General features: G+C 35.7%; 1 protein-coding gene across 3 annotated transcripts in view; it reads left to right on the plus strand.

Moving 5' to 3' along the window:
* Positions 1-26318, plus strand: part of UBR5 (ubiquitin protein ligase E3 component n-recognin 5) — a 126890-nt gene that overhangs the window by 49048 nt on the left and 51524 nt on the right. For 2 of the 3 annotated variants that reach the window (XM_045561919.1, XM_045561921.1), the window contains 9 exons: positions 4426-4615; positions 4813-4972; positions 5543-5692; positions 7834-8045; positions 20613-20729; positions 20814-20924; positions 21473-21627; positions 22399-22516; positions 26004-26188. In XM_045561919.1, coding sequence (XP_045417875.1) covers positions 4426-4615; positions 4813-4972; positions 5543-5692; positions 7834-8045; positions 20613-20729; positions 20814-20924; positions 21473-21627; positions 22399-22516; positions 26004-26188 — 1398 coding nt within the window. The remainder of the gene's footprint in view (positions 1-4425; positions 4616-4812; positions 4973-5542; positions 5693-7833; positions 8046-20612; positions 20730-20813; positions 20925-21472; positions 21628-22398; positions 22517-26003; positions 26189-26318) is intronic. The other variant, XM_045561920.1, reaches the window with a different exon arrangement.

Here is a 26318-nt window from a genome sequence, read left to right on the forward strand (position 1 = left end):
ATGGGCTTTAAGTTTGCAAATTGTGGACTAATTCCATACTAGGTGTGATTGATTTCAAGTCATTCTGTGTACTTTGAGTATTATATAATAGAATCAAAATTATAGGACTAATTTGATAAGCAAACCACAGAAGGTAGAAACAGGTTTTCCCAGTATTTTCAAGTTTAATATTAAAAAATAAATAGTTCACTATAATTATAGATAAAAGGAATCACTGATTCCAGAACTATCTTTTGTGACTACATATAAACAAACCTCTATTAGTATATGCTTAGTTTAACACAGTCTTTATCTAGATTAGCAAGCTGGTTAGAGGAATGTTTAGGAGCAGTTGAAGTGTGGGGATTGGTAGGTGGTTTGGATTCTGATAGGAGAGAAACACTGCACTGCAGGCAGAATGGGAAAACATGGCATTCTCCATGGTAACAGTCAAGTGAATGGAGAAACCAGAGGTATTTTGATGTCTTTCATGTAAACTCAATCGAGGGTTTGTGTAGCAGAGATTATAAACTGGCAGCTGGTGGTGGTATAATGGATTGAATCAGCAGTGCTTAAAGAAAAGAATTTGAATGTTTTTAGATAGGCACATATTCTCCACTCTTCCTCTTATCTTGGCTTCCCTTATTTGTTGTAGCTTATCTACCTCTTAGATATTTGAGTTTCTGATGCCTGTAAGGTCTGCCCAGGAGCAGATGTGTACTTTGATAGTATATCTGATGAGGTTTCTAGCATTATTTGCTTGGGGAAAAATGGTATGCATTCCTTGGTGGAAATAGCAAGTCTTCCCTTTTATCTATGTTGGCCACATAATTTATTGTCCAGACAGGGACCTTTTTTAATGAAATTAATAATTAGGCTTAAGTTGATACTATGTCACAGGCAAACTGGGACATATAATTATACCCTAATTATATGTTTTTAAGTCTCTTTGGTGTGATTCTCTCTGTTTTCAAGTTGAAATAATATATTTAGCTTTTGAATGTTTAAAAATGCCAAAAGTTCTACCTGACTTAGTTTTTACAACTTATAGGAAACTATGAAGTATAAATGCTGACTTTATAGTTGATTTGAACACCTATTTGTTTCATTGGTCCTATCTTATTTTCTGTTGCATAATTGTCAATATATATAACTCAAAAACATGTCTGTTTTCTCCAATGGTGCTTTCTTTGATAAACACTTGGTTTCATTTTTTAATGAATTTTTAAAATTTTATTTTGTGGTATAAAAACATAGAATTTACCATCTTAACCATTTCTAAAGTATACAATTGAGTAGTGTTAATTAAGTATATTCACACTATTGTGAAATAGATCTCTAGAACTTTTTCATCGTGTAAACCTGAAGCTCCATAGTTTATATCCATTAAACAACAACTGCTCTTTTTTCCCTCCCCCCAGTCCCTGGCAGCCACCATTCTACTTTCTGTTTCTGTAAATTTGACTACTTTAAATTCTTCATATGGAATCATTCGGTATTTGTCTTTTTGTGACTGGCTTATTTCAGTTAGCATTATGCTTTCAAAGTCCAGGATTTAGCATGTGAGGGAATTTCCTTCCCTTTTTAAAGGCTAATAATTCTATTGTATGTGTATACCACATTTTGCTTATCTATTCTTCCCTGGGGATGGACATTTGGGTTGCTTCCACCCCTTGGCTGTTGTGAATAATGCTACTATGAACATGGGTGTGCAAATATCTTTTTGAGACCCTGCTTTCAATTCTTTTAGATATATAGCTGGAAGTGCAATTGCTGGATCATGTAGTAGTTCTATTTTTAACGTTTTGCAGAATCGCCATGCTGTATTCCAAAGCAATTATACCATTTTGCAGTCCCACCAATAGTGCACAAGGGTTCCAGTTTCTACACATCCCAGCAAACACTTGCAATTTTCTGTTTTCTTGATATTTATAGTAGCCATCCTAATTGATGTCAGTTGAGATGTCATTGTGGTTTTGATTAATGATGTTGAACATCTTTTCATATGATTGTTGGTCATTTGTATATTATCTTTGGAGAAATGTCTATTCAAGTCCTGTGCCCATTTTTTAATTGTGTTGTTTGATTATTTTGTTGGTAAGTTGTAGGAGTTCTTTCTGTATTTTGGATATTAACCTCTTATCAGATGTATGATTTGCAAATATTTTCTCTCATTCTGTAGGTTGCCTTTTCAGTCCGTTGATTGTGTCCTTGGATGCACAAAAGTTTTGCATTTGATGTAGTGCCATTTGTTTATTTTTGCTTTTGTTGCCTGAATTTTTGGTGTCATATCCAATAAATTGTTGCCAAGTCCAGTGTCATGAAGCTTTTCCCTGATGTTTCCTTCTAGGAGTGAGTTTTATAGTTTTAGGACTTAATGTTTAGATATTCATTTTGACTTAATCTTTGTATATGATGTAAGATAAGGGTCCAACTTCAATTCGCATGTGGAAATCCAGTTTTCCCCAGTACCACTTGTTGAAGACACTGCTTTTGCCCCCGCTGAGTGGTTATGGCACCTTGTCTAAGATCATTTGACCATGTAAGCGAGGGTTTACTTCTGGGCTCTATTCTGCTCCACTGGTCTATGCCAGCACCACACTGTTTTGACTACTACAGCTTTGTTATATGCTTTGAAATTATGAGTGTGAATCCTTCAACTTTGTTCTTTTTCAAAACTGTTTTGCCTATTTAGGGTCCCTTGAGATTCCATGTGAATTTGTAGGATGAATTTTTCTATTCATGAAAAAAAAAAACTATTAGGATTTTGATTGGGATTGCATTGAATACTTTGGTTATTGTGGACATCTTAACAATATTAAGTCTTCCAAATTATGAACCCAGAATATCTTTCCTGTCTGTGTCTTTTTTAATTTCTTTTAGCGATGTTTTGTATTTTTAAGTGTACAAATCTTTTACTTGGTTGGGCTTATTCTTAAGTATTTTATTCTTTTTCATTCTACTACAAATGGACTTATTTTCCTAGTTTCCTTTTTTGTTAATGTAATGTACTTTTAATGAAGCCCCTTTATTTTTCATTTAACATGCAATTTCTAAAATCTGTTACTTAGCTGAAATAAGTGCTATTTCATACTGCAGCCCTGTGGCTGCACAATATTGGTTTTCTCCAAAGTTATCTTTAGCAGTTCTTGGGCCATAGATATAGATACAGCATAAACATGAATTGATAAGTTTACATCAACAAATGCAGAAGGCCTTAAAAAAGGTTGACAACGGTTTCTCTGCAGTTTTTCCTTTTGTTGTTGTTGTATTTTTTTCCATTTTACTGAGGGAACTATTGAAAACATTTTTTATTTATTTAGCCAAAGATTGAGCTTTTCAGTTAAGAAGAGAAACCAAGAAGTTTGATGTATACTGATTTGAAAATTGTTATTGGTTAATATTAATATATTTAAAGCTTTTTAAGGGAAAAAAAAAAGTTTTGGAAAATCAAATTTAAGAGTAAGTGTTTGCAATTTGAGAATGAAGGTTTCAGCCTTAGGCAAGCACAATAGGAGTTCTGGAGTAAAGGACCTCTCTCTAGGTTAAATGATCTCTAAGTATTGGGTTGATTTTAAAGAGAACTGGCACTGTCCTAATTTAAAAGGCTAAAGTGATTTGCATGACTGTTTGAGATCTGCTTAAATGTAGAAAAGCAATTATTTTATGCTTATCTAGGCTACTTGATTTGAAGCTTCTTAATTCTCATATTTGGGGCAATAAGGGAAGATATAGGTGTCATGCCCTTTTTAAGTTGTTTTCTCATACTTAAGAAAAAAAATTAATGAACATGTTTTAAATAGTAGCTTCCCCTTGGCCAGGGTGGTTAATAGTGTTAAATATTAATGCAATACTCTTTGTAAATGAATGTTTATTCCATGCAAAGCACTTTGAGTTCTAAAGTCTGAGTTTTACTTTTTATGTAACAATATTTATTGGTAGTTAAGTCTGATAGGTCTTCCATGCAAAAGTGAGATATGTTCATTTTTAGGGTTGTGACTAGAAATACATATGTGGCTCTTTTAAAAATTATTTTAAAAGATGCAAAAGTGTGATGTTTATATTTCTAAAAAGTGAACTTATATTTAAGCATTAAAAAATTCGACACAGTGAAGCTAGCTGTTGGGGCAACACACCCGTAATCCCAGCTACTTGACAGGCTGAGACAGGAAGGTCTCTTGAGCCCCCAGGGGTTTGAGGCTGCAATGAGCTATGATTGCACCTGTGACTAGCCACTCTACTCCAGCATGGGCAAGGTACTAAGACCCTGTCCCTTAAAAAAAATTTTAACATGTAACCTTTTTTTTTTTTGGTCAAAACACTACTATAAAATATTAATTAGACAAGTACCTTTATCTTAGCTCAAAAGAATGAAAATGAGAGCCAAAGTGATCTTTTCAGAATGATTGTTTAAAATGCTAATTTTATAAATTTACCAATATTTAGAAGCCGCTGGAGTTCTGGAGTAGGTGGAAGTGGAGGAGGATCCTCTGGTAGGTCATCAGCTGGAGCTCGAGATTCCCGCCGACAGACTCGAGTTATTCGGACAGGACGGGATCGAGGGTCTGGGCTTTTGGGCAGTCAGCCCCAGCCAGTTATTCCAGCATCTGTCATTCCAGAGGAACTGATTTCACAGGTATGAATCTTGTAGAACACTTAACATAAGAGAATAGGACAAGGTGAGGTTTAACTGAATATGGCGGGTTGTAGTCCTAACTCCTGTCATGAATTGTGAAATACCGTTTTTCTGTTTTGATCTTAGAAAGCTGATTCTGATAAAGAATTTAATCAAAAGAAAGTTAGTATAGTACTCTTTTTTCTTTTTTATTTCAGGCCCAAGTTGTTTTACAAGGCAAATCCAGAAGTGTCATTATTCGAGAACTTCAGCGAACAAATCTTGATGTAAACCTTGCTGTAAATAATTTACTTAGCCGGGATGATGAAGATGGAGATGATGGGGATGATACAGCCAGTGAATCTTATTTGCCTGGAGGTTGGTGGATCACCATCGTAGTTTTCTCATTTCTGGAATGTTCTTTTGACTGGAGAATGGAATTTTAAAGCATATCTGATTTTTCTGACTGTTCTTTTCAAGGTGGTTAGATATTTCTCACTGTAGAGCTGCTTGATTTGCTTGCCACGTTCCTTTTAAGGGAAAATGGGGAAATTGTTTTTGCTCAGTGGACTTGTACTTGGTCCCAAGGAAGACATGGTTGTATGGACATAACTTTATCACTGGCTAACAGATGACTCTGGAAATGTTGTTCTGTGATGTCCATGTTACTGAAAATATGTAATAACTGCATTTACCTCCGTGATATCATAAGTATTATATCTTAAAGAGCAATCTTTCTTGTGATTATTTAGTAGTATCCCAGGCAACAATTATGCACTTGATGTTCTTTAAAATCTCTTTTAAAAATGTTAATCTTATTTCCTGAGTGTTGCCTTTTTTTCTTTCAGGTACTATCAGTTCCTTGCGTTAATGTATTTTAATTTTCAGAGGTCTGCAGGTGCTCTTTCTATAGCCGCTTCAATGATACTTGTTTGTTTCTGTTTGTAGAAGATCTTATGTCTCTTCTTGATGCTGACATTCATTCTGCCCACCCAAGTGTCATTATTGATGCAGATGCCATGTTTTCTGAAGACATTAGCTATTTTGGTTACCCTTCTTTTCGTCGTTCATCACTTTCCAGGCTAGGCTCATCTCGAGGTAATTTTGCGTTTATTTCTGTTTGATCACAGGCTGGCTGTATGGAAAGATAGTGGTAGAACTGACTGTATTTGAATTTTTAATATTATAGTAGGTGAAATCATTGTTTACTAGTGTTTTTGGATGTGTTGACATTAAAATGAGTTATTTTTTATTTTGAAGAGCCACAATAGAATCTTAGAGGTGATCTTATTTACATTGTAGGATATATATCAAGGATTACAACTTACCTACTATATGTTTATTAATAATTAGAAATATGGATTCTGAACTAAAAGCAGAATTCTACTTTACATTGACATGCAGCATTCAGAAAATAAGTCTCCTTAGTTTATTTGATTAAAATAAAGTGATTATTCTCTTCACTTTAAATCCTGGTTAGATGAAAGTGAAGTATGAAGAAACTTGTTAGAATGAGATTGGCCAATATTAAATATATAGAAATGATTAGCTTACTAAAATGCTATTTTCAAAAGTTTGAAATCCTTAAAAGATATAGTATATAGTAGAGCTTAGAAGATAGATATTGAAATCATTAATCCTGCCTCTTTTTTTATGTTTGTATACAGCTTTAGCTTGTGTTGTAACTTTCAGTCAGTATGTTTACTTTCCAGAATGTAAAACTGCTTGATTCAAATCACAGACTAAAATCAGCTTTATTTCGTAATCATTAATAAACTGAAAAAGATGCCATGTTATATTATGAACTTGCTGCAAATATCTAGTACTTAAAGTCTTTGTTATTTTAAAATAACAAATCGATGGTGATCTTTTAATATACTGAATGTATTGTAATAGCTGTAAGAATTTTAAAATAAATGCGTACTTTACTACCTGAAATGTATCAAGTAATGCATTTTCAAATATTCAGTATCTAACACAAATAACTCCTTCTAAATATCTCCCTTTTTCTTTTTCTAAGTTTCATATAGGCATTACTTATAGTTTGAACCATAGGAAATAGCCAGTATCTGACCACTTTTCACCTGCATACATTGAACCATATAAAAAATTAACATATATGCAGGTTAAAAGTGGTCAGATACTGGCTATTTCCTATGGTTCAATGTAATTTTGTTTTTAGTCCTTATTCAAGTTTTGGAAAGTTTTTTTGGTTACCCTATTTTAAAAAGTAATACATGAGCAAACTGGGAAAAAAAAAACTGACTTTAGACAGTTTGTAAGCCAATTGCAGCAGAAGCATTTTGGTAAGGAAAATTTTCCTCTAAAGATTCTTTAAAAAAGAAAAAGCCTGTCTGGTTCCTTTATAAATTTTAGTTAAGACTTACTCATAAAAATCCAGCTTATAACAATGGCTTGGCTTGCAAAAATTTTACAAGTAGTTTATGTTAATGGATTTGTAGCATAACCTTTGCAAGTTTTTTTCCTGTGTGCAATTTTTGATTTGCTTGTATGTGGCTAACATGTTAAAATTCTAATTTATGAACATTTTCTAATATATAAAAAAAGTTTAGGCCGGGCGAGGTGGCTCACGCCTGTAATCCTAGCATTCTGGGAGGCGGAGGCGGGTGGATCATTTGAGCTCAGGAGTTTGAGACCAGCCTGAGCAAGAGCGAGACCCCGTCTCTACTAAAAATAGAAAGAAATTAGCCAAACAACTAAAATATATACAAAAAAATTAGCCGGGCATGGTGGTGCATGCCTATAGTCCCAGCTACTCGGGAGGCTGAGGCAGAAGGATCATTTGAGCCCAGGAGTTTGAGGTTGCTGTGAGCTAGGCTGACACCATGGCACTCTAGCCCGGGGAACAGAGTGAGACTCTGTCTCAAAAAAAAAAAAAAAAAAAGTTTATAGAAAACATTTCCAATGAAAGCCCAAAATTTTAACTCCATTAAAAGAAACCCCTAAATTCAGTTCCAAAAAAAGCAGGTCTGCTCTAGAAACATGTAGCAGAAATGTAGAAAAGTCTGCCTGTATGTAGTTTTTAAAAATGCTAGGTTTTAATTTTTATATGTTCACTTGAAAGAGTTAATATTTTGAATGTTGCATGTCAGCCTCATTAGACAGACATTTACATAAATTTTTGTGAGTAGATAAACTGCTGTTAGTTGCATCCTGAAGGGTCTTTACTAGAGAGTGGCTTACTTTTATCCCACTGGTGTGACCCAATTGCATACCAGTTCTCCTTCTTCCCTTAGAGAGAGACTCTGAGCTGTTGCGTGAACGTGAATCCGTTTTACGTTTACGTGAACGAAGGTGGCTTGATGGAGCCTCATTTGATAATGAAAGGGGCTCTACCAGCAAGGAAGGAGAGCCCAACATGGATAAGAAGAATACACCTGTTCAAAGTCCAGTATCTTTAGGAGAAGATTTGCAGTGGTGGCCTGATAAGGTAATTGGAAAAAATTTATAGTTTTTTCCATTTAAAATGGATTTCTGACAAGTCCCCTCAACCCCCACCCTCAGGTTTCTGTTTTATTTATTCGGATTATTATACTATTAATATCATTCAAGGAGAAAAGCACAAATATAAAGTGATATTTTTGTTTTCTTTTAAAATATAAGCAGATTATCTTTATTTGGCATTGCATGAATCATCTAAGTGAGATATGTTCAGGGGTGCTATTTTTCTTCCTACTTGATGAAGTAAAGCAGCAAAATTGGGATGGTAGTTCTAGGTAACACCAGCATTCTGTTCTAGGACTTCTTTTCTGATAATAATTACTCGAATAACTGATGCTACATTTCTTAGTAGAAATTTGTTCTATGAAATTTATAAAAGTCAGGTGGATACCAGTTTCTGCTGGGGAAGTTTTTGGTCATTGATACAGCATGCATGTCATGACAAGATTAGGGATCTGTGTTGTTTTGATTAGTTAGCTGTCCCACTTAATGGCAGTGAGTTCTGACAGGCCCTTTGCTTTGAATGCTGTGGGAGACAAAACAGGCTGAATAGGAATGGACTAGGACGAGTTCTGCTCTGCATCCTCAGAAATAGTGCAATGACTGGATTCTAGAAAACATCTAGGATTTGTTAAGTTGATTTGAATCTTTGAAAATCTATCAATGTCACAAGTGAAACAGAGTTGATACATACTAATGGTATGTATGTTTCATTGTCTTAAGTAAAAATAATTGGTAATTGATCTTCAAAGACTCCTATGGGGAGCCATATGTTTTCTACTTGTTTTTTCAGTGTGCCTGTTTCTTCTGCTAGTTGGGTAGGAAATTTTCTTAAGCCGAAGTAAACTAAAAGAAGATGGTAATTTTAAGTTTAATCTCTAGCAGATAAGAAGAGTTTGATATGGATTTCTTTTCCTTGTTCTGAATTTGAACTTGAATTTGGGATATTGAAACAGAACATGTTCTTATTAACTTTCTAAATTTATGTTTCCGTAGTTATTGTGAGTCTTGATGTAGTTCATTTATTTTCTTCTGCATTCAGCTCATGTGGAAAGTTTGAATGCAAGAAAGAACATGAATTTTAATCAGTCTCTTTGGAAGCAAAAGGTTATTCTGTTTCCTTTGGCAACTGCCAAAGTTTCCCTGAATTGTATTCTCTTATTTCCATAAAACTAGAAACGTCCCAAGTTCTACTTTTACTTCATATGGTAGAGAGTGATTTAAACCATTGGGCTTTTACTTTTTTTTCTGTTTTTTTCTTTTTTGTACATTGTTTACTGTTTCCTGTTTTTCTGTCTGGATCATGTTAGGGCTGTGTCTATTTTGTGTTGGCAGGAAGTAATAGAGGACTCGTGAATCATGTTTTAATAGTGCCATCACATATTAGTATGGGCTTCTTTATCATCCCTTTTATTTAATTAATTAAAGTACAAGTTTGAATATTACAAGTTTAGCAAGCTTTTCCCCTAGCTATTATACACTCTGTTATATTTAGCCAGCTTTTGTTGGCCTTTACTGATAGGCGCGCTTTTAGGTACAGCTTGTTTTCAGAGACAGTTACTAAGTGCATTGTGACATCATGACACTGAATACACTCTTAGCGTGTCATTTCCTCAGTTTTTTAGACATTGAATGAAAGGAAGGCAGCAGTATGTGAAACGAACTATATCTTACCCTATACCCTTTTTTCTGTTAAACATCTAATTTAAAATAGCATCAGAAAAAGAAACACTTTATTAGCTCATGATTGAAACCTAGACATTCAGATTTCAATTCTGGGAAAGAACAGCTTATACCCTCAATTAAACTGTTAAGCATTATCACATTCATCAACAAATGCCATTAGATACTTGTTTGCAGGGGTGAATGATACAGTCAGAGAATGTAGAAAGCTGTTAAAGGGAAAGAAGACCTTGCTTTCAGGCAACGTTAGAGCAACTTGAAAAACTATTACACAGGGGAACAGGATATAAATAAATACCACATGAAGAAACAGGTAATATGTAAGACCATATTGGTTTCCCAAAATTGGGGGTAGTGATACCTAGAGAGTGGAAGATTTTGGGGGAAGGCTTGTTAGGGGATGGAGAGGTAGGTAGAGAATGCAAGGAGATAGGGTCAGGATGCATATGGTTCCTAGCGCTCATCCAAGGAGGTACCAGCACCAGAAGAGACTAGTCTGCCAAGAGTAGGAGTGGAGTCTAATGACGGGCCCAGGAGGAATTCGCAGCTTGGGGCAGTTTGAATGTCGTGCATGGGCCAACACTTGGAAACCAGAGCACTTGAAGAGCAGGCATCCATCATTTTAACTCCACCATGCCACAGACATATGTTGATTGATTGCTGCTAAATACCTGGTGCTTTGGTAGTTACGGGGGCTAAATTTATCACCAGGATGAGCCTGTCCTTATAAAACTTGAAGTCTAGTGCAGGAGACAAATGATGATTACTCATACAAATTAATATTTATTCTTAAAATGTGGATCTCTTTATAATCTTGATTTTTTTTTAAATCTTGGTGGGCTGTTGCATTGTTTTGACAGAATAGTATGTTTCTACATCCTCAGCATATCAGGCTGCTAAAGGATAGTCCTAATTTTGTTCATAATGGTAAACTTGGGAATTTTATAGCTGGAAAAGTTCTTGTAGCTTATCTCTGATCCATTCATTTTTATGGATGAGGAAACTTGATGTCTTTGCTTATGCTGACATGGCTTCTTCATGGCAGATCTAGTAATGCAGCCAGAAATCCTGATTAGTACTTTTCCTGTGGCATTAGGTTTCCTTCTAAACATGGAAAGTAGTATTGCTTTTGGGGTGGGAAGGGCGGGGAGGGGGAGAGTTGTCAAAATATGCATCCTAGCTTAATTTCAGAAATGACCTAATCCAACATTCTTAAATATTAAGTATGGTTAGTATCCACAGTAATTTTCATTCTCTTTTCTTAGGGTACAAGAGAAATTCTGTTGGTAAAGTAACTGGATTAGTAACTAGTTTTCCAACATCTATTTAGAGAAACAACCAGTTCTTCAAAATTTTACCATATTGTAGGCTAATAAAATTCCATTAATGATGAAATATTCTCTTTTCTGTAAGCTTTTGCAGTATAATCTTGGACTGAAAATATTAGGTAACTGCAAACTATAAATATTTATTTCCAAAAATTATTCTTTGAGTTAAACGTCAAAACTAATATTATCATGGGGATGTTGAAAGCTCCATGAAGACAAGAAGTGAGGGTCGTGCCATTCAGTCATTATTAATTTAGGTAACTTGTACACTGTGTGTTAGGCCTTTTGTTAGATGTTAGGGCAAGAGTTTTTATAGGAAGAAGAAAAATAATGTTAATCCTTTTGAATAAAAACCATAGTAGAATTAAGCACTAGAGGCTTTGGGGAATCATAGGAGGCCATATAGAGTGACAACAAAGAATGTGGACTCTGGAGCCAGACTACTGGATTTCATATCCTAACCCTAAGTTACTAAATGTGTGACCTTGGTTAAGTTCTTTAACTTCTTTCTGCCTTGGTTTTCTAATCTGTAAAATAGGGATAATAATGATTTTTTACCTTACGGGATTACTGTGAGAATTAAGTGAGTTAGTATATGTAAAATGTATAGAGCAAGGAGAAGCATGATCCTGTTCTGGGAAGAGAGAACAGGCAGTTCCTGCAGGTCATGGGAAGGTGAGAGACCCCAGTGGATTTGGATATTTCCAAGTTAGATCCATGTACCAATTGTATTTTATGTGCCAGGTTCTCTGTTAGTAGTGAATTAGGCACAGGATGAATAGATACAGTCCATACCCCTTGTCTGTCTCAACTAGAATGCAAGTTATAAAAACTTTTCATTACAGTAATAATTTAGTGTAATAGGAAACTAACAAGTTGTCTGTACCAAAGTGAGAAGTGGTAGGAGTACCTGAATCTGTGCTCTAAGTCCAAGACTATGATCTTCACAGTTGAACTACCCAGATTTATACTGGTTTGTGAAGCGTTTTACCCAGAAACATCATCTTTCTTATATATGCTACTTCTCCCCCAGGAATCCCATCTTTTCTGCTTCTCCCTGTCCTCCCTCCCCTCTTCTTTACTCCTTCCCCCCTGACTCCTCTCTCTCCCCCCTTAATCCCCCTCCACCATTTAGCCATCCATCCATCCATCTATGCATCTAATGTTTTTGACTGTTTTTCTGGGATGTGTGACTGCTCATTGTACTTCTGGAAATAGCCTTGATATTATAATTCAGTTACTTTGATGAGAAGAGGTAATTTTTCAATTAGGCAGTTATTTAACATGGCTCCGTTTTTCACTTTTCTGTTATTTTTCTTAGACTAGAAATTTAATTATTTGTTGTATATACATGTAAATTATAACTGTATGTTTATATCAAGCTACTTTCAACAAAAATCTAAACCAAACACATTTTACAAGGCCAAAATCACCTTGACACCTAAGCCAGATAAAAGCAATGCAAGAAGAGAAGTCTAAAGATATCAATCTCTGAACATTGATGCGGAAATCCTCAATAAAGTCTTAGCAAACCAAATTCAGCAACACATCAAAAAAAATTACACACCATGACCAAGTGGGATTTATCCCTGTCAATACAAGGCTGGTTTATACACAAATCAATTAATGTGATATCTCACATTAGCAGTATGAAAGACAAAAATCACATGATCATCCTAATTGATGCAGAACAAGCATTTGACAAAGTTGAGCTTTCTTTCCAGATAAAAACTCTAAAGGTTTGGGTATGGAAGGAAAGTTCCTTAACGTAGGCCATTTAGGAAACCCCACTGCTAACATCATAATCAACAGGGATAAACAGAAAGCTTTTCCACTAAGATCTGGTACAAAGCAGAGATGCTCACTGTTGTCACTTCTATTCAACATGGTGCTGGATGTGCTAGCAAGAGCAGTCAAACAAGAGAAAGAAATAAAATGCATCCAAATTGGAAAGATGAAGTGAAATTATCTCTTTTTGGAGTTGACATGATCCTATAGGTAGAAAACCCTAAGATTCCACAAAAAAACCTGTTAGAACTAATAAAGGAAATCTATTAAAGTTGCAGAATACAAAAATCAGCAAAAAAATTAGTAGCATTCCCATATATTAATAACAACTGAAAAAGAAATCAAGAAAACACTTCGATTGATAATAACATCAAGAAAAAGCCACTTATGAAAAAATTTAACCAAAGAAATGGAAAATTTGTACGCTGAAAACCATTAAACATTGCTGAAAGAAATTAAGACACAAGTTAGTGGAATGATATTCCATGTTTTTGGATCAGAAAAATTGTTAATAATATTGCCACAATATCCATAACACCCAAAGCAATATACAGATTTAATGCAATCACTATTAAAATTCCAATGGCATTCTTCACAAAAATAGAAAAAACAATCCTAAACTTTGTGTGGAACCAGAACAAAGCCCAAATAGCTAAAGCAATACAGAAGAAAAAGTTGGAGGCATCAGATTTCCAGCCTGGTACTGACATAAAATCAGAAACGCAGACCAATGGAATAGAATAGAGACCCCCAGACATAAATCCAAATATATATGGTCAACTGATTTTTGACAGGGGCACTAAAAGGACACAGTGGGGCACAACAGATAGTTTCTTCAATAAATGGTGCCGGGAAAACTGGATTTCCACACATGAAAGAATGAAATTGGATCCTTAAGTTAGACAGTACACAAAAATAAGCTCAAAGTAGATAAAAGGTCTGAATGTAAGATCTGAAATCATAAAATTAGAAGAGAGTATAGAGGCAAAGCTCTTGGACATTGGCCTTCAGAGTGATTTTTTTTTTTTTTTTTAAATCTCATACCACGAGCTCAGACTATGGAAGCAAAAATAAATAAATGGAACTGTATCAAACTGAAAAGCTTTTGTATAGCAAAGAAAAAAATCAACAAAATGAAAAAGTAGCCTACAGACTGGGAAAAATATTTACAAACCACTTATCTGGGATGGGGTTAATATCCAAAATTTATAAAAGAAATCTTAAAAGTCAACAGCAGGAAATCAACCTGATTAAAAAATGAGCATCCTCTCCCAGTTCCTAGAAAGTAAAAAACAAACAAACAAAAGTTAAAAATAAGAAATAGGCTAAGCCCCTGAATAGATATTTTCCAAAGAAGACATAAAAATGGCCAACAGATATATGAAAAGGTGCTCAACATCACTAATCTTCAGGGAAATGTAAATTAAAACCACAGTATGAGGTATCATCTCACACCCATTAGGATGGCCATTATCAAAAAGACAAAAGATAACAAATGTTGTCAAGGGTAAGGAACCCTGTTGGGGGGAACACTGTTGGGTGGGAACAAATTGGTACAGGCATTTTGGAAAATGGTATGGAGGTTCCTAAAGAAATTAGAAATAGAACCACCATAGGACCTAGCAGTCTTTCTTCTGGGAATATACTCAGAGGAGTTGAAATCATACCTCGTAAAAATATCTGCACTTCCACGTTCATTGTAGTAGTATTCACAGTAGCCAAGATAATGTGGAAACAAGCTAAATATCCATTGAAGAAGGAGATCCTGCCATTTGCCACAACTTGGGTGGACCTGGAGGATATTATGCTAAGTGTGAAATAAGCCAGATGCTTAATCTCACACATGTGGAATCTTTAAGAAAAAAGGGTCACATATAATATAAAGAGAAAATAAAACAGTGGTTACCATAGGCCAGTGGGGGCAGGAGGGGGGGAAGTGGAGGAAATGGGGCAATACAGGTAAAAGGATAACAAAGTACTAGATATGTAGGCTGAATTATATCTAGAGATCTAATGTGTAACATGAGGATTGTAGCTAATAAAATCATATTGAGGATTTTTGTTAAATAGATTTTAGCTGCTCTTGTCACAGAAAATAACTGAGGTAATAGATGTTAATCTGCTTCACTATAGTAACTGTTTTACTGTTTATGTACCTATAACATGTAAACCTCAAATATTCATAATACAATTTATTATAAAAAGTTTAAAGGGACTTAGGAAAAATGCAGCCACAGTAGTAACAAAAGACTATTAAAAGTCAAGTACAGAGAGCTAAGAGGGAGAGGAGGTAGAAAAATTACACAGAAATCCATGCTAAGGAGATTTGCTGAAGCTGAACAAAGAAACTTGGCTTTGTGCTGTGTAACTGAACAAACCATTTCAGTTTAAAGCATGCATATACATCCTTTATCTTTACTAAGCTCCCAGAGAAGTGCTTGGTGGATGTTGTGTGGTGATGAAGAAGCAAATGTGATTCAGCATGTCAGTACTGTTTATTAAGTCATATTTCTTACCGTTCTGATCTATTTTCATATAGTCTAGGAGAAATAATAAGTAAATTGATTCTTACCAGCCGTTTGCATTGTATAGTTGTATGTTTTTCAGATTCTTGTAATGGTGTGGAGAGGAAACAGACACATTGCATTGGCCCTTATTTAAGCTATTTGGCGCAGCCTCCTTGTTGGAACCAAGTGATCAAACTTGTTGGTTGTATTGCTTTGCCATCATTGTGGTTTCCACACTGATGAGAGTGAAGGCAAAGGGTTCTAGAAGTGGAAGTTGACTGGGGGAGGTCTTTGTTTTGTTTTTATTGACACTTGGGAGCTTTCAGGAAATACCTGTTAAGAGCTAGGTGTGTTATGAATGTAATTTAATAATGAAGTAAGAGCAAAATGAGAAATCATGGGAGAGAAAAGCTGGATATTAGGAGAATATGGAAAAGTGAGAATAGGCAAGGAGAAATGAAAGTGTGAATAAGCACAGATGACCAAATTGCACAGTATAATCTGTAGTTCTCAATCCATTCCAGCCATAATACACACTATGTTGCATTGAGTGACACGAATTGGGGCTGGTACCTAAATGGTAAAACCAGTGTTTGCTGATAGTAGAAAAATTAAACAAAAAAGATGAAAATTAAGTTTCGTGGGGGAAAATTTTAAGAACAGAAAGACCAACTTTTTCAAAATATAAATTACTAAATGTAGTAGTAAGAGTTCATATTGCTGGGCTGAGTGGTTTTTTTTTTTTTTTTTTTTTTTTAAAGCTTTGGCTACTAGGTCATTTCCATCATATTTTTAAGTTTCCCTCTCCTTTTGGGGAAGGATTTCTGATTAGATTGATGACCCATTTATGTTTCTTAGACAGTTGCAGATTTACTGATTCACCTAGTTTTGTTAAAAATGTGCGTGCGTGTGTGTGTGTGTGTGTGTGTGTGTGTGTGTGTGTGTATCACCACAAAATACTGATCTTTAAGGAAACACAGATACCCACTTTTTAGAGTTGGGTTGAGCAGGCCTCAACTTGCTCAGAAGCAGCAATTAGTATTTTATTAAACAATAAAAGCATTGTTTTATGAAATGAGTAAGCTAAAATATTGTCCTTTTGTGTGTATTTGTTTTGTATTTCTCTGTGTACAATCAAGTTTCTTTTCCACAGACAAATCTGAAGCAGGCAAGAAGTTACAGGTGGATTTTTTTTGTCTTCTTCCTGTGGTTGGTGCTTGTGCCGTCTATTTGCATTTGTCCGTAGTGGGTTTTCAGGGCCTTTGGGGTTTAGTTAGCTCATCCAGGACGCACCATCCTGGGGGACATTGGCCTATCCCTGAAGGATATAGGCAAATCAGTTCTGAGAGGGCCTCACACACCATGCTCTCATGTTGGGATGGTTTTTCAGGATTATATTGCTCTAGTAAGGCATTTACTTCAAGAAGTTGGAGTTAAGATTCATTTATTCATTCAGCAGTGAGTCAGCCTGCTCCACCTGTGCTATGGTGCTAAGCTGGCCTGTGGTGATGTAGAGGTGAGTATGGTATGGACCTTCATGGGGAACACAGACATTCACATAGGATGTAATGTGTTCACAGTGTGATCAGTGCTAGACTGAAGGTATGAATAAAGTGCTTTAAGGGTTCAGCTTGGGAAATGACTAATAATAACCTGAGAGATTTGGCAAAGGCGTCATGGGAGAGATGGCATTTAAAGCAGCATTTTTTTTTTTTTTTTTTTTTTTGAGACAGAGTCTCACTTTGTTGCCCGGGCTAAAGTGAGTGCCGTGGCGTCAGTGTAGCTCACAGCAACCTCAAACTCCTGGGCTTAAGCGATCCTACTGCCTCAGCCTCCCGAGTAGCTGGGACTACAGGCATGCGCCACCATGCCCGGCTAATTTTTTCTATATATATTTTTAGTTGGCCAGATAATTTCTTTCTACTTTTAGTAGAGACGAAGTCTCGCTGTTGCTCAGGCTGGTCTCGAACTCCTGACCTCGAGCAATCCACCTGCCTCGGCCTCCCAGAGGGCTAGGATTACAGGCGTGAGCCACCACGCCCGGCCTAAAGCAGCATTTTTAAGGTGAAGTAGGCATTGACCAAGATGCAGAGGTATTCCAAGCATATCAAGCATGAGCCTAGAGTCATGAAAGGTCATGGTGTGTTTGCAGGACAGTGAAAAGTTCAGAATTGCTCCTATGTGTGGTAGGGAGTAGGAGTAGAGTTAGGATGGGGACAACTTGACCACTTGCCAAGCTTCAAGAAGTTAAGATGTTCTGTAGTAACTAAGAAGCCAGCAGAGTCCTTAGAGAAGTGACATAATGAGATTGGTGGGATTTTTTTTGTTGTTTGTTTTTAAGGAAGTGAACACCTGGCTTCTTCATGGGAGAAAGGAATAGGAAAAAATCTAGAGTCAGTTATGAGAATGGTAGAGTTGTTAAAGAGAGGAATTGTGAGGATTCCAACCAAAGTAGGGGGAGTGGGGACAGAGGAAAGGAAGAATATGAGCAGAATTTGAGATGAGTGCCACCCTGGTTTACTAGTAGATCGATGAGAGAAAAGGGGGAGTTGAGGAGAGCTCCCAAGTTCCTGTGTCTTCTGTTACCAGTTGGTGGTAGATGTCATTCACGGAGTCAGGGACTGCAGAGGAGGTGCAGCTTTGCAGGAGATAATGAATTCATTTTGGAGATGTTTTTGTGCTTTTACAGACATCCAAGATGAGAGTTCTTGCAGGTAAGTCTGGAGATAGGAGATTTACACATTTAAAAGCATAGTGCTCTAGTAAATGCAGTCACTGAGGCTGAGGGTGAAGCATAATTTGAATAAAGGGACAAGGACAGAATCTGGCAGGGAGTGCCTGACGTTGCTAGGGAGATGGAGAAAATAGTCATGAAGGTAGAGAGTGGTGACCTGTGAACAGGGAGAGGATAGGTTCCAGAACAGATGAACAGAGGTGAATGGTTTGAAGAATTTGAAGAGAAGATGGGTTGATTAAGTACACGGTATATTGATTTGGCAGTTGGTAATGCAATTGTTGCCGTACTGAAAGCTGATAAGGTGAAACACAGCCAGGCAGTAATTCACTTTACCATGAGTAGGACTGAAGGAGAGATTAGTTTGGATGGTTGCTGGAGGATATGAGAAGGGTTTGCATTCAGCGTGTGTGGGGGTTATCTTTAAATAGTGAAGGAGAACACTTTGTTCTCTGAGATGGGAGGAAGAGAAGAGATGAGAATGATGCTTTTATTAAGTAAATCTAGAGGTAAGAATATTGAGGAAGCTTGTGCACTTGACAGCTATCATTTTCTGGGTGATTAGGAGTTGAAGAGAGGAGAGCAGAGTAATCATAGTTGAATTTGATTGAGCACTTGTTTGCACTGGGCTCTCTGCCGTGCACTTTATACAGTGACCCTTGAACAATGTAGGGGTTTGGGGCGCTGACCCCCACACAGTCAAAAATCCACATATAACTTTCAACTCCCTCTAATATATTTAATTACTTATAGACTGTTTTAACTACTAATAGTCTATTGTTGACCAGAAGCCTTACCAAAGTCGATTAACATATTATTTTGTATGTTATGTGTTATGTGCTATGTTTTTCCTATAAAGTAAGCTAGAGAAAGGAAAATGTTATTAAGAAAATCATAAGGAAGAGAACACATTTACTATTTAAGTGGAAGTTGATCATGTTGTCTTCACATTGCGTAGGCAGAGGAGAAAGAGGAGTAATTGGTCTTGCTGTCTCAGAGGTGGCCGAGGCCAAAGAAAATCCATGTGTAAGTGGACCCTTGTAGCTCAAACCCTTGTTGTTCTAGGGTCAAGAGGATATGTTACTTACTTTAGTTTTTACCCTGCTCCTCTAGTGTGTTCTTACACTACCCATTTTAGAGGTGCAGAAATGGTTCAGAGGGGATTACACAGTTTACTTGAAGTCACATACTTGATAAATGGTTGGATATAGGTTTTGGACTCACTTGGTCTGATTCCATCATCCTTAATTTTTAATCAAGGAGTTGAATAGAGAGTATGAGGTAGAAAAGGTAGGATTTGATGCAGCTGCCGTGGAGAAAGTAAACAGTGCTTTGCAGATATGCATGGTGAAGGAAAGAGAGGAATTGCTAACTCGAGAATTCCAGATTTGGTCTCTCTCCCAACCCCCCGTAGAAGTGAACTGAAAATAGGGCTGACTGGTACAAGTAAAATAGAAGATTAAAATTAGTATTCTTTTAGTACAATGTTAAGGCATAGCTTGTTGTTATTATAAATCTTGGTAGACTTTATAAGCTTTAGCTGAGCACTATACTATAACCCATCTGACCAAATAAGATTGGAATTTGGCAGAAAACCAGAAGACACTATTAGTTTAGCGTACCCTGGAGCCAAAATCCCAAAGAGAGGAGAGAAGTTTCGAAAAGTACCAACCCAAAAATCTGTTATTGGCAAGTTTTGCTGTGAGATTTCTGGGTACGTTCATGGCTCTGACCATTGGTTTTATGGTTATCATTGGTATTATTTATTTATATTTATTGGCCAAGCTTTTAATAATTTAATTGCATTCCAGCTTAGTTCATATTTATCACCTTAAAAGTAAATGAACTTTTACCTTAAACAACAAAATATAGACATATGTTTCAATACCCTTGGAAGAGCCTCCCGGAGAAGAATCTTATATTTTGACATTGGTTTTCTCTGCTTTAACTCCTTAAGTCTGTCTGTTTTGTTTTGTTTTCTTTTGCTTCACTGACTCATCCCATTCATTGAGCACCTACTTTGTACACTAAGTTCTGAGGATACAGTGGTGAACAAGATAAAGCTTTTTTATTTGAGTGAGATAGTCTATAAGCAAGTAAATGTGTCAGGTTGTGAAGTGCTGTGAACTAAAAAGAAAGTATAAGGAGCTAGAATGTGAGCGTAGTGGTTTTGTACAAAGTATGGTCAGAGAAGGTCTCCTCTGTGGGAGTGACTCACCTGAGAGAGTAACACAGGCAGAGAACAGCAAGGACAATGGTCTTTGGGTATGGTCATAGTGGACAGTGTACAGGAACAGGAAGAAGGCCAGTGTGACCGGAGGAGAGAGAGAGTGAGTTCATGGAGGGAGCCGGGGTCATGTTTTGGGGTTCTTTGCAGGCTGTGCTAAAGCCTGTGCATAGCTTTGTGTGTTCTCATCATCAATCTAGATTTGATGTAGTGATTAAAGTGACAGTGTTCAAATCAGCATATTTGGCAGTTTTTATATTTATACCATTGTATCATTTCTACTTTACAGGATGGAACAAAATTCATCTGTATCGGGGCTCTATATTCTGAGCTTTTGGCTGTGAGCAGTAAAGGAGAACTTTATCAGTGGAAGTGGAGTGAATCTGAGCCTTACAGAAATGCCCAGGTATTTTATTTTATTAAATCTTGCATTAAATAGCTCTACACATCAACATACAAAATAGTAATTATTTTTCTTATGCTTTCAAAGAATCCTTCATTACATCATCCACGAGCAACATTTTTGGGGTTAACCAATGAAAAGATAGTCCTCCTGTCTGCAAATAGCATAAGAGCAACTGTAGCTACAGAAAATAACAAGGTATGAAACACTTTTCATTGATAAACAGTCCTTGCTTAAATTCTTGGTTTTTTTTTTTCTCTTCTTGCCCCCTTTCATGTTTTCATTTTCTATCTTTCTATCTAACAAAAATATAAAGTATCTCAAGCCTCAGTAGCATAATCCAATGTATAATTTTTTCATTACCTAGTTTATACTATTAATATGATCCAACTTTAAAAGTAGCTTTCTACTTTACCTGAAGGAAAAATATTCAAGAAAAGTGCTGAGCTGAGAAAAGAGGAAACATTGAGAAGCTATGAAATACAGATTGAGAAGATATGGATATTATGCCTCAAATTATCAGTTTGGCGTTAAAGTCACTGAACTCTTAAAAATTGTTGGAACAAATGTTTACTTCTGATTAATGCCTTAAAGGAATTTTTCGAATCACTTATTTTTGTAGCAGTTAGCCCAAAACATTTTAGAATTCCAGTCTATGGAGTATGTATGCCTTGCCCTAGTTTTGACCACAGTCCTTTTGAAAAAATTATTTGTTTTTATTTAAACCTCTAATATTTATTCTTTAGGTTGCCACATGGGTGGATGAAACTTTAAGTTCAGTGGCTTCCAAATTAGAGCACACTGCACAGACTTACACTGAACTTCAAGGAGAGCGGATAGTTTCTTTACATTGCTGTGCCCTTTATACCTGTGCCCAGCTGGAGAACAATTTATACTGGTGGTGAGTCTCACAGGGAGGAGGAATTTCTTATCAGCTTTTATACCTGTAGAGAGGGGCTTTGAGTAGAATGCCAACATGGGAAGGTCAATCAAAAGGTAATGCTTTATAGAGAGGGAAATTTCACTTTGGAGTAAAGTAACATTAAAAAAAGCTTTTAGAAAGATAAATTTATAAAAGTAATGCATTCTTAGTGATTATAGTTATTAAATTCTATAAAAGTATAAAGTAGGAACAAAAGTCATCTAGAATCCTACAACTCAAAGTAACTACTATTAACATTTGGGGGAATTTTTAATCATTTTTTTCCCATATATAAACATCTACTTTGTTTTTATGTAATAGGAAGTTTAGGATATGGAGTAATTTTTCATTTTATATATGAATGTTTTCTGCCTTATGTAATTATAGCTTTTCTGTTATAAAGGTGGCATTAAATTTTTTCTTAGTTGTATTTTAAGGACTTAACAGTAAATTTACATTGGCAGAAATAATATAGGGGAATCTCCTAATGACATATAATTATTTGGAAGAAAAAAATCGATGCATTTCCTGTAAAATTTAATCCTAAAGGTTTAATAGAAATAGATCTAGTTATTTATTAAACCTATGAATAAGTTGCAATTAAGGGTAAGTCACACATGTTGATATTATTCTGAAGCAAAAATATTGGAGATATACTAGAAATGCTTAAATGATAATATGTGTAATTTCAAAACTATTTAATGGGCTGCTTTGCTGCTTATTTGACCAATTTATGTTTTTCCCTTTCAGGGGTGTAGTCCCTTTTAGTCAAAGGAAGAAAATGTTAGAGAAAGCTAGAGCAAAAAATAAAAAGCCCAAATCCAGTGCTGGTATTTCTTCAATGCCAAACATCACTGTTGGTACCCAAGTAAGTGATTAGAATTAAGCCAGTCCTAAGGGACATTGCTTCTCTTCAAAATCATTTTCATTCCTTGTAATCAATTCTTCTGTAAGTCATTTTATAGATGAGCATCATTTGAAGAACCAGTTTCCAGTTGCATGTATGTGTCACATCATTCTTCCTTCACTCAGTAGTTGAGTAACATTACATAGATTCTGGCCCACTGTCAGTCAGTTTCCCTATGGGGCAGGGTTCCCTTGTGTGCTTGGTTTTAAGAATCATTTGGTACTTCTAAAATGCAAAATCTGGAGCTCGTTAACGTGAAATGTTGTTTTAGTTTATCTGGTGGTAGGGCCAGGGCATCACTGTGTTTAACAAACATCCTAGGTGATTCTCATGACTAAGCAGTTTGAAAGATACTACTCTGTGGGGTTATTTTTAGTGAAGCAGGAGTTGTCAAATCCCCATTTCTACTAGTTTCTGTTTTCTGAGATGGTTTTAGGCTCTTACAGGTACTGTCTTATGGAAGCTGATTTTCTGATATGCCATTGCTTCTCAAAGTGTGGTCCAAAGATTTATGCCTGCTCCTCGGTCTTTTCCAGGAATCTACAAATTCCTTCCTTTTCAAGTTACATTTCTGTGGGAAGTCTTCTTATATATTTCAGTCAGAATAACTATCACAACAGATTGAATGCAGAAGTAGATATGAGAATCCAGCTGCCTTCTATTAAATCTGACATTAAGAGATTTGCTGAAATGTAAATGATATCACTTTTCTCACTACCTTTTTTTAAAAAAAATCTACTTATTTTTCATAAAAATTGTTGCTTGCTGGGCACAGTGGCTCGTGTCTGTTAATCCCAGCACTTTGGGACCCCGAGGCTGGAGGATCGCTTGAGACTAGCAGTTCAAAACCAGCCTGGGCAACAATAGCAAGATCCCATCTCTGCAAAAAAAAAAAAAAATAAGAAAAACTAGTGGGGTGTGTTGACACACGCCTATAGTCTCAGCTACTTGGGAGGCAGAGGTAGGGTGGGTCACTTGAGCCCAGGAATTTGAGGTTGCAGTGAGTTGTGATTGTGCCATTGCACTCCAGCTTGGGAAACAGAGTGACACCCTGTCTCTAAAAACATACAATTGTTGTTTATATTAAATTTCTCAGTTTCTATTACTAATGTGTTTAATTTACTGAAGTTTAATTTACTAATTATTAAAATTAGATATCACCTACCTAAACAAAAGAGTTTTGGAATACTCGGTCATATTTAATAGTGAAAAAGGGGTCTTTAGATCAAAAGAATTTGATATAAGTTAAAGGATAAAACTTGATGCTTATATTTATTATAACAAATGCTGTAATGAATGTTTAAGAACTTTATAATCCTCAAAACTTAGACAAAATCATTTTATTATATAATGTGCTGTTAATTTCCTCATCTGTTCCCTTAATTCAGTTCTTTTCTCATCACTACAAGGTGGTTTCAGCTATATTTCCTATGCCTTAAAAAGTAGCTAGTCCCTGGTTGCTACTATTAACTTAAAGTACTTTTTCTTTTTTTTTTACACAACCCAGCTTAAATGTGCCTGTTCTTTTTTGTCCATGGCTCTAATTTTTTTTGCCCTGCTCATGGTTGTCTTGTTCTGACTCTTTTCGTGGCCTTCCAGTGAGAAAGTTTTTAGCAATTACCAACTCTTCTGAACATTATTATTATTCAGCCCTAATTATTTATAGTAGTTTCTTTGGACAGCGCTTGTGTGCACCCCTGCCACCTGAGCCCCACCCACTCTTCTAAGACTTTCTCTTTTCCCATTCAGTTCAAATACTGATGTCTGATAGTCTCAAAGTTCCTTATCAACTGCACTTACATAATAGCAGCTGCCTTATTAGCAGGTGGGATGGCATTACTGTAGGCAGGGAGGACAGAAAAAACATTTTTTATTTTCAATTATTATGGGTACACTATAGTTGTATGTCTTTATATGGTACAAAAATACTTTAAAGATGCACTGATGAAAAGCTTTAAATAAAATAACTTGGCACTAAATTGCTTGAAGATAGCAGCATATTAATATACCTGGGTGTAAAAGTAAATTTTGTTGTGCTGTAAAAAACTGAAGGTTTAAGGCAGTCACACTTGCAAAACCAGGAAAGTATTCATGTGTTAATGTTAGAAAGAACTGTTGGTCACTTAAGAGTTTTCTTCTGTGCCTGCATTCACAGATCATAATTGTTGAGAATAGTGTATTTACCAAACATTTATTGCATATCTTGTTATATGCTAAACCCTGGATACATACCTCCTTGTCTTATAAGGTGCATTTATTTTATAAGAAGGGATTAATAAATAATGTATTATATTATGCCACATTTCTCTTTCAATTTAAGTCTTCTTTCTTACTGATCCTCTTTCAGGCTATAAGCTTTCACCAGTCTTTTCTGAAAATTTCTGGGTAAAAATTTCCTTCAAGTCACAGCTAAGGAGGACATGCCTTTTCTAAGAAGCCTGCTCTTCAGAACTGTTCATTGTATACCACAAAACTAATTAATGATACACAACTATTCTTTGATAGAACTGCAACTCTAAGCCAGTGGTTCTTGGTTTCTAGTTCTTATTCTTCTCAAATGCACCACCATCTTGTGTCTCTTACATTTAACTATAAGCCACCAAAAATCACGATCATCATAGATTCCACTGATCAATATAACCTAATCATCAGTTATGGGATGACTGAACAAAATGTCAGTAACATTGGGCTATTGGTGATATCAAAAAAGATCTCCAGAAATAATATTCATATCATTACATATTGTGTTCATATAATAATGGCTCCATAGATGGAGCTATGGCTGGCACATTTCACAGTGTCATCTTGCAGGCCATTGGTTTTTAGAGTATGACCTGAGGTTAGTTCCTGACGGGGAGAATTTTATAGGTTATTGACTCCTGAACTCAGTGAAACTTTAACACTAATGTCTACATATCCTTTTTTTTTTTTTTTTTATTAAAGAAAAATTAAATTATCCATTGAAGTTTTTGGCTAATAGAAAAAAAGTCTTCTGGGGGGAAGAATATCCACCAGAGACAAAGTTACAGTGTATACAGCATCGTGAATTAAAGAAGAAAATAATTTCAAATTATAGGAAACAGACAAAATGTGTGATTGTTTTGTTCACATTTCATCTTTTTAATGATAACCCCTTTTAGTTTCTTCTGTGCCATTTCTGTTTTGTTTCTTTGTAGCAGAATGGTTGAGGCATTTGCTTCGTGAATTTTTAAAGTTAATGTTAAATTTCTAGTAAACATGCTGAAATTATTCCTGCTCCTTCATTTTAGGAACAAATTTCTTGATGAAGACCTTTAAGTTGATGCTTTCTTAAGCCTTATTGATTATGTGATTTGGAAAACCTAGGAAGTAGCACTTTTATGTATTGTGTTTTTATACATTTGAAATAAATATTCTAGTTAGTTTTAAAATTGTATCATCTTGATGGTGGTTTTCTTTTGTTTGCCAGGTATGCTTAAGAAATAATCCTCTTTATCATGCTGGAGCAGTTGCATTTTCCATTAGTGCTGGGATTCCTAAAGTTGGTGTCTTAATGGAGTCTGTTTGGAATATGAATGACAGCTGTAGATTTCAACTTAGATCTCCTGAGAGCTTGAAAAGCATGGAAAAAGCTAGCAAAACTACTGAAGCTAAGTAAGTACTGTACCCTAACTAATCTTGCTTTATACCAGTTCCTTGTTTGCTCTATATATGAATACGAATAAAGCTTATCTGAATCACTGCCGCAAGTTATTGATAGCTTTATGTGGTATATTTTTCTTAA

The sequence above is a fragment of the Lemur catta genome, chromosome 9 (genome assembly GCF_020740605.2).
Source record: "Lemur catta isolate mLemCat1 chromosome 9, mLemCat1.pri, whole genome shotgun sequence".
Classification (NCBI taxonomy): Eukaryota; Metazoa; Chordata; class Mammalia; order Primates; family Lemuridae; genus Lemur; species Lemur catta.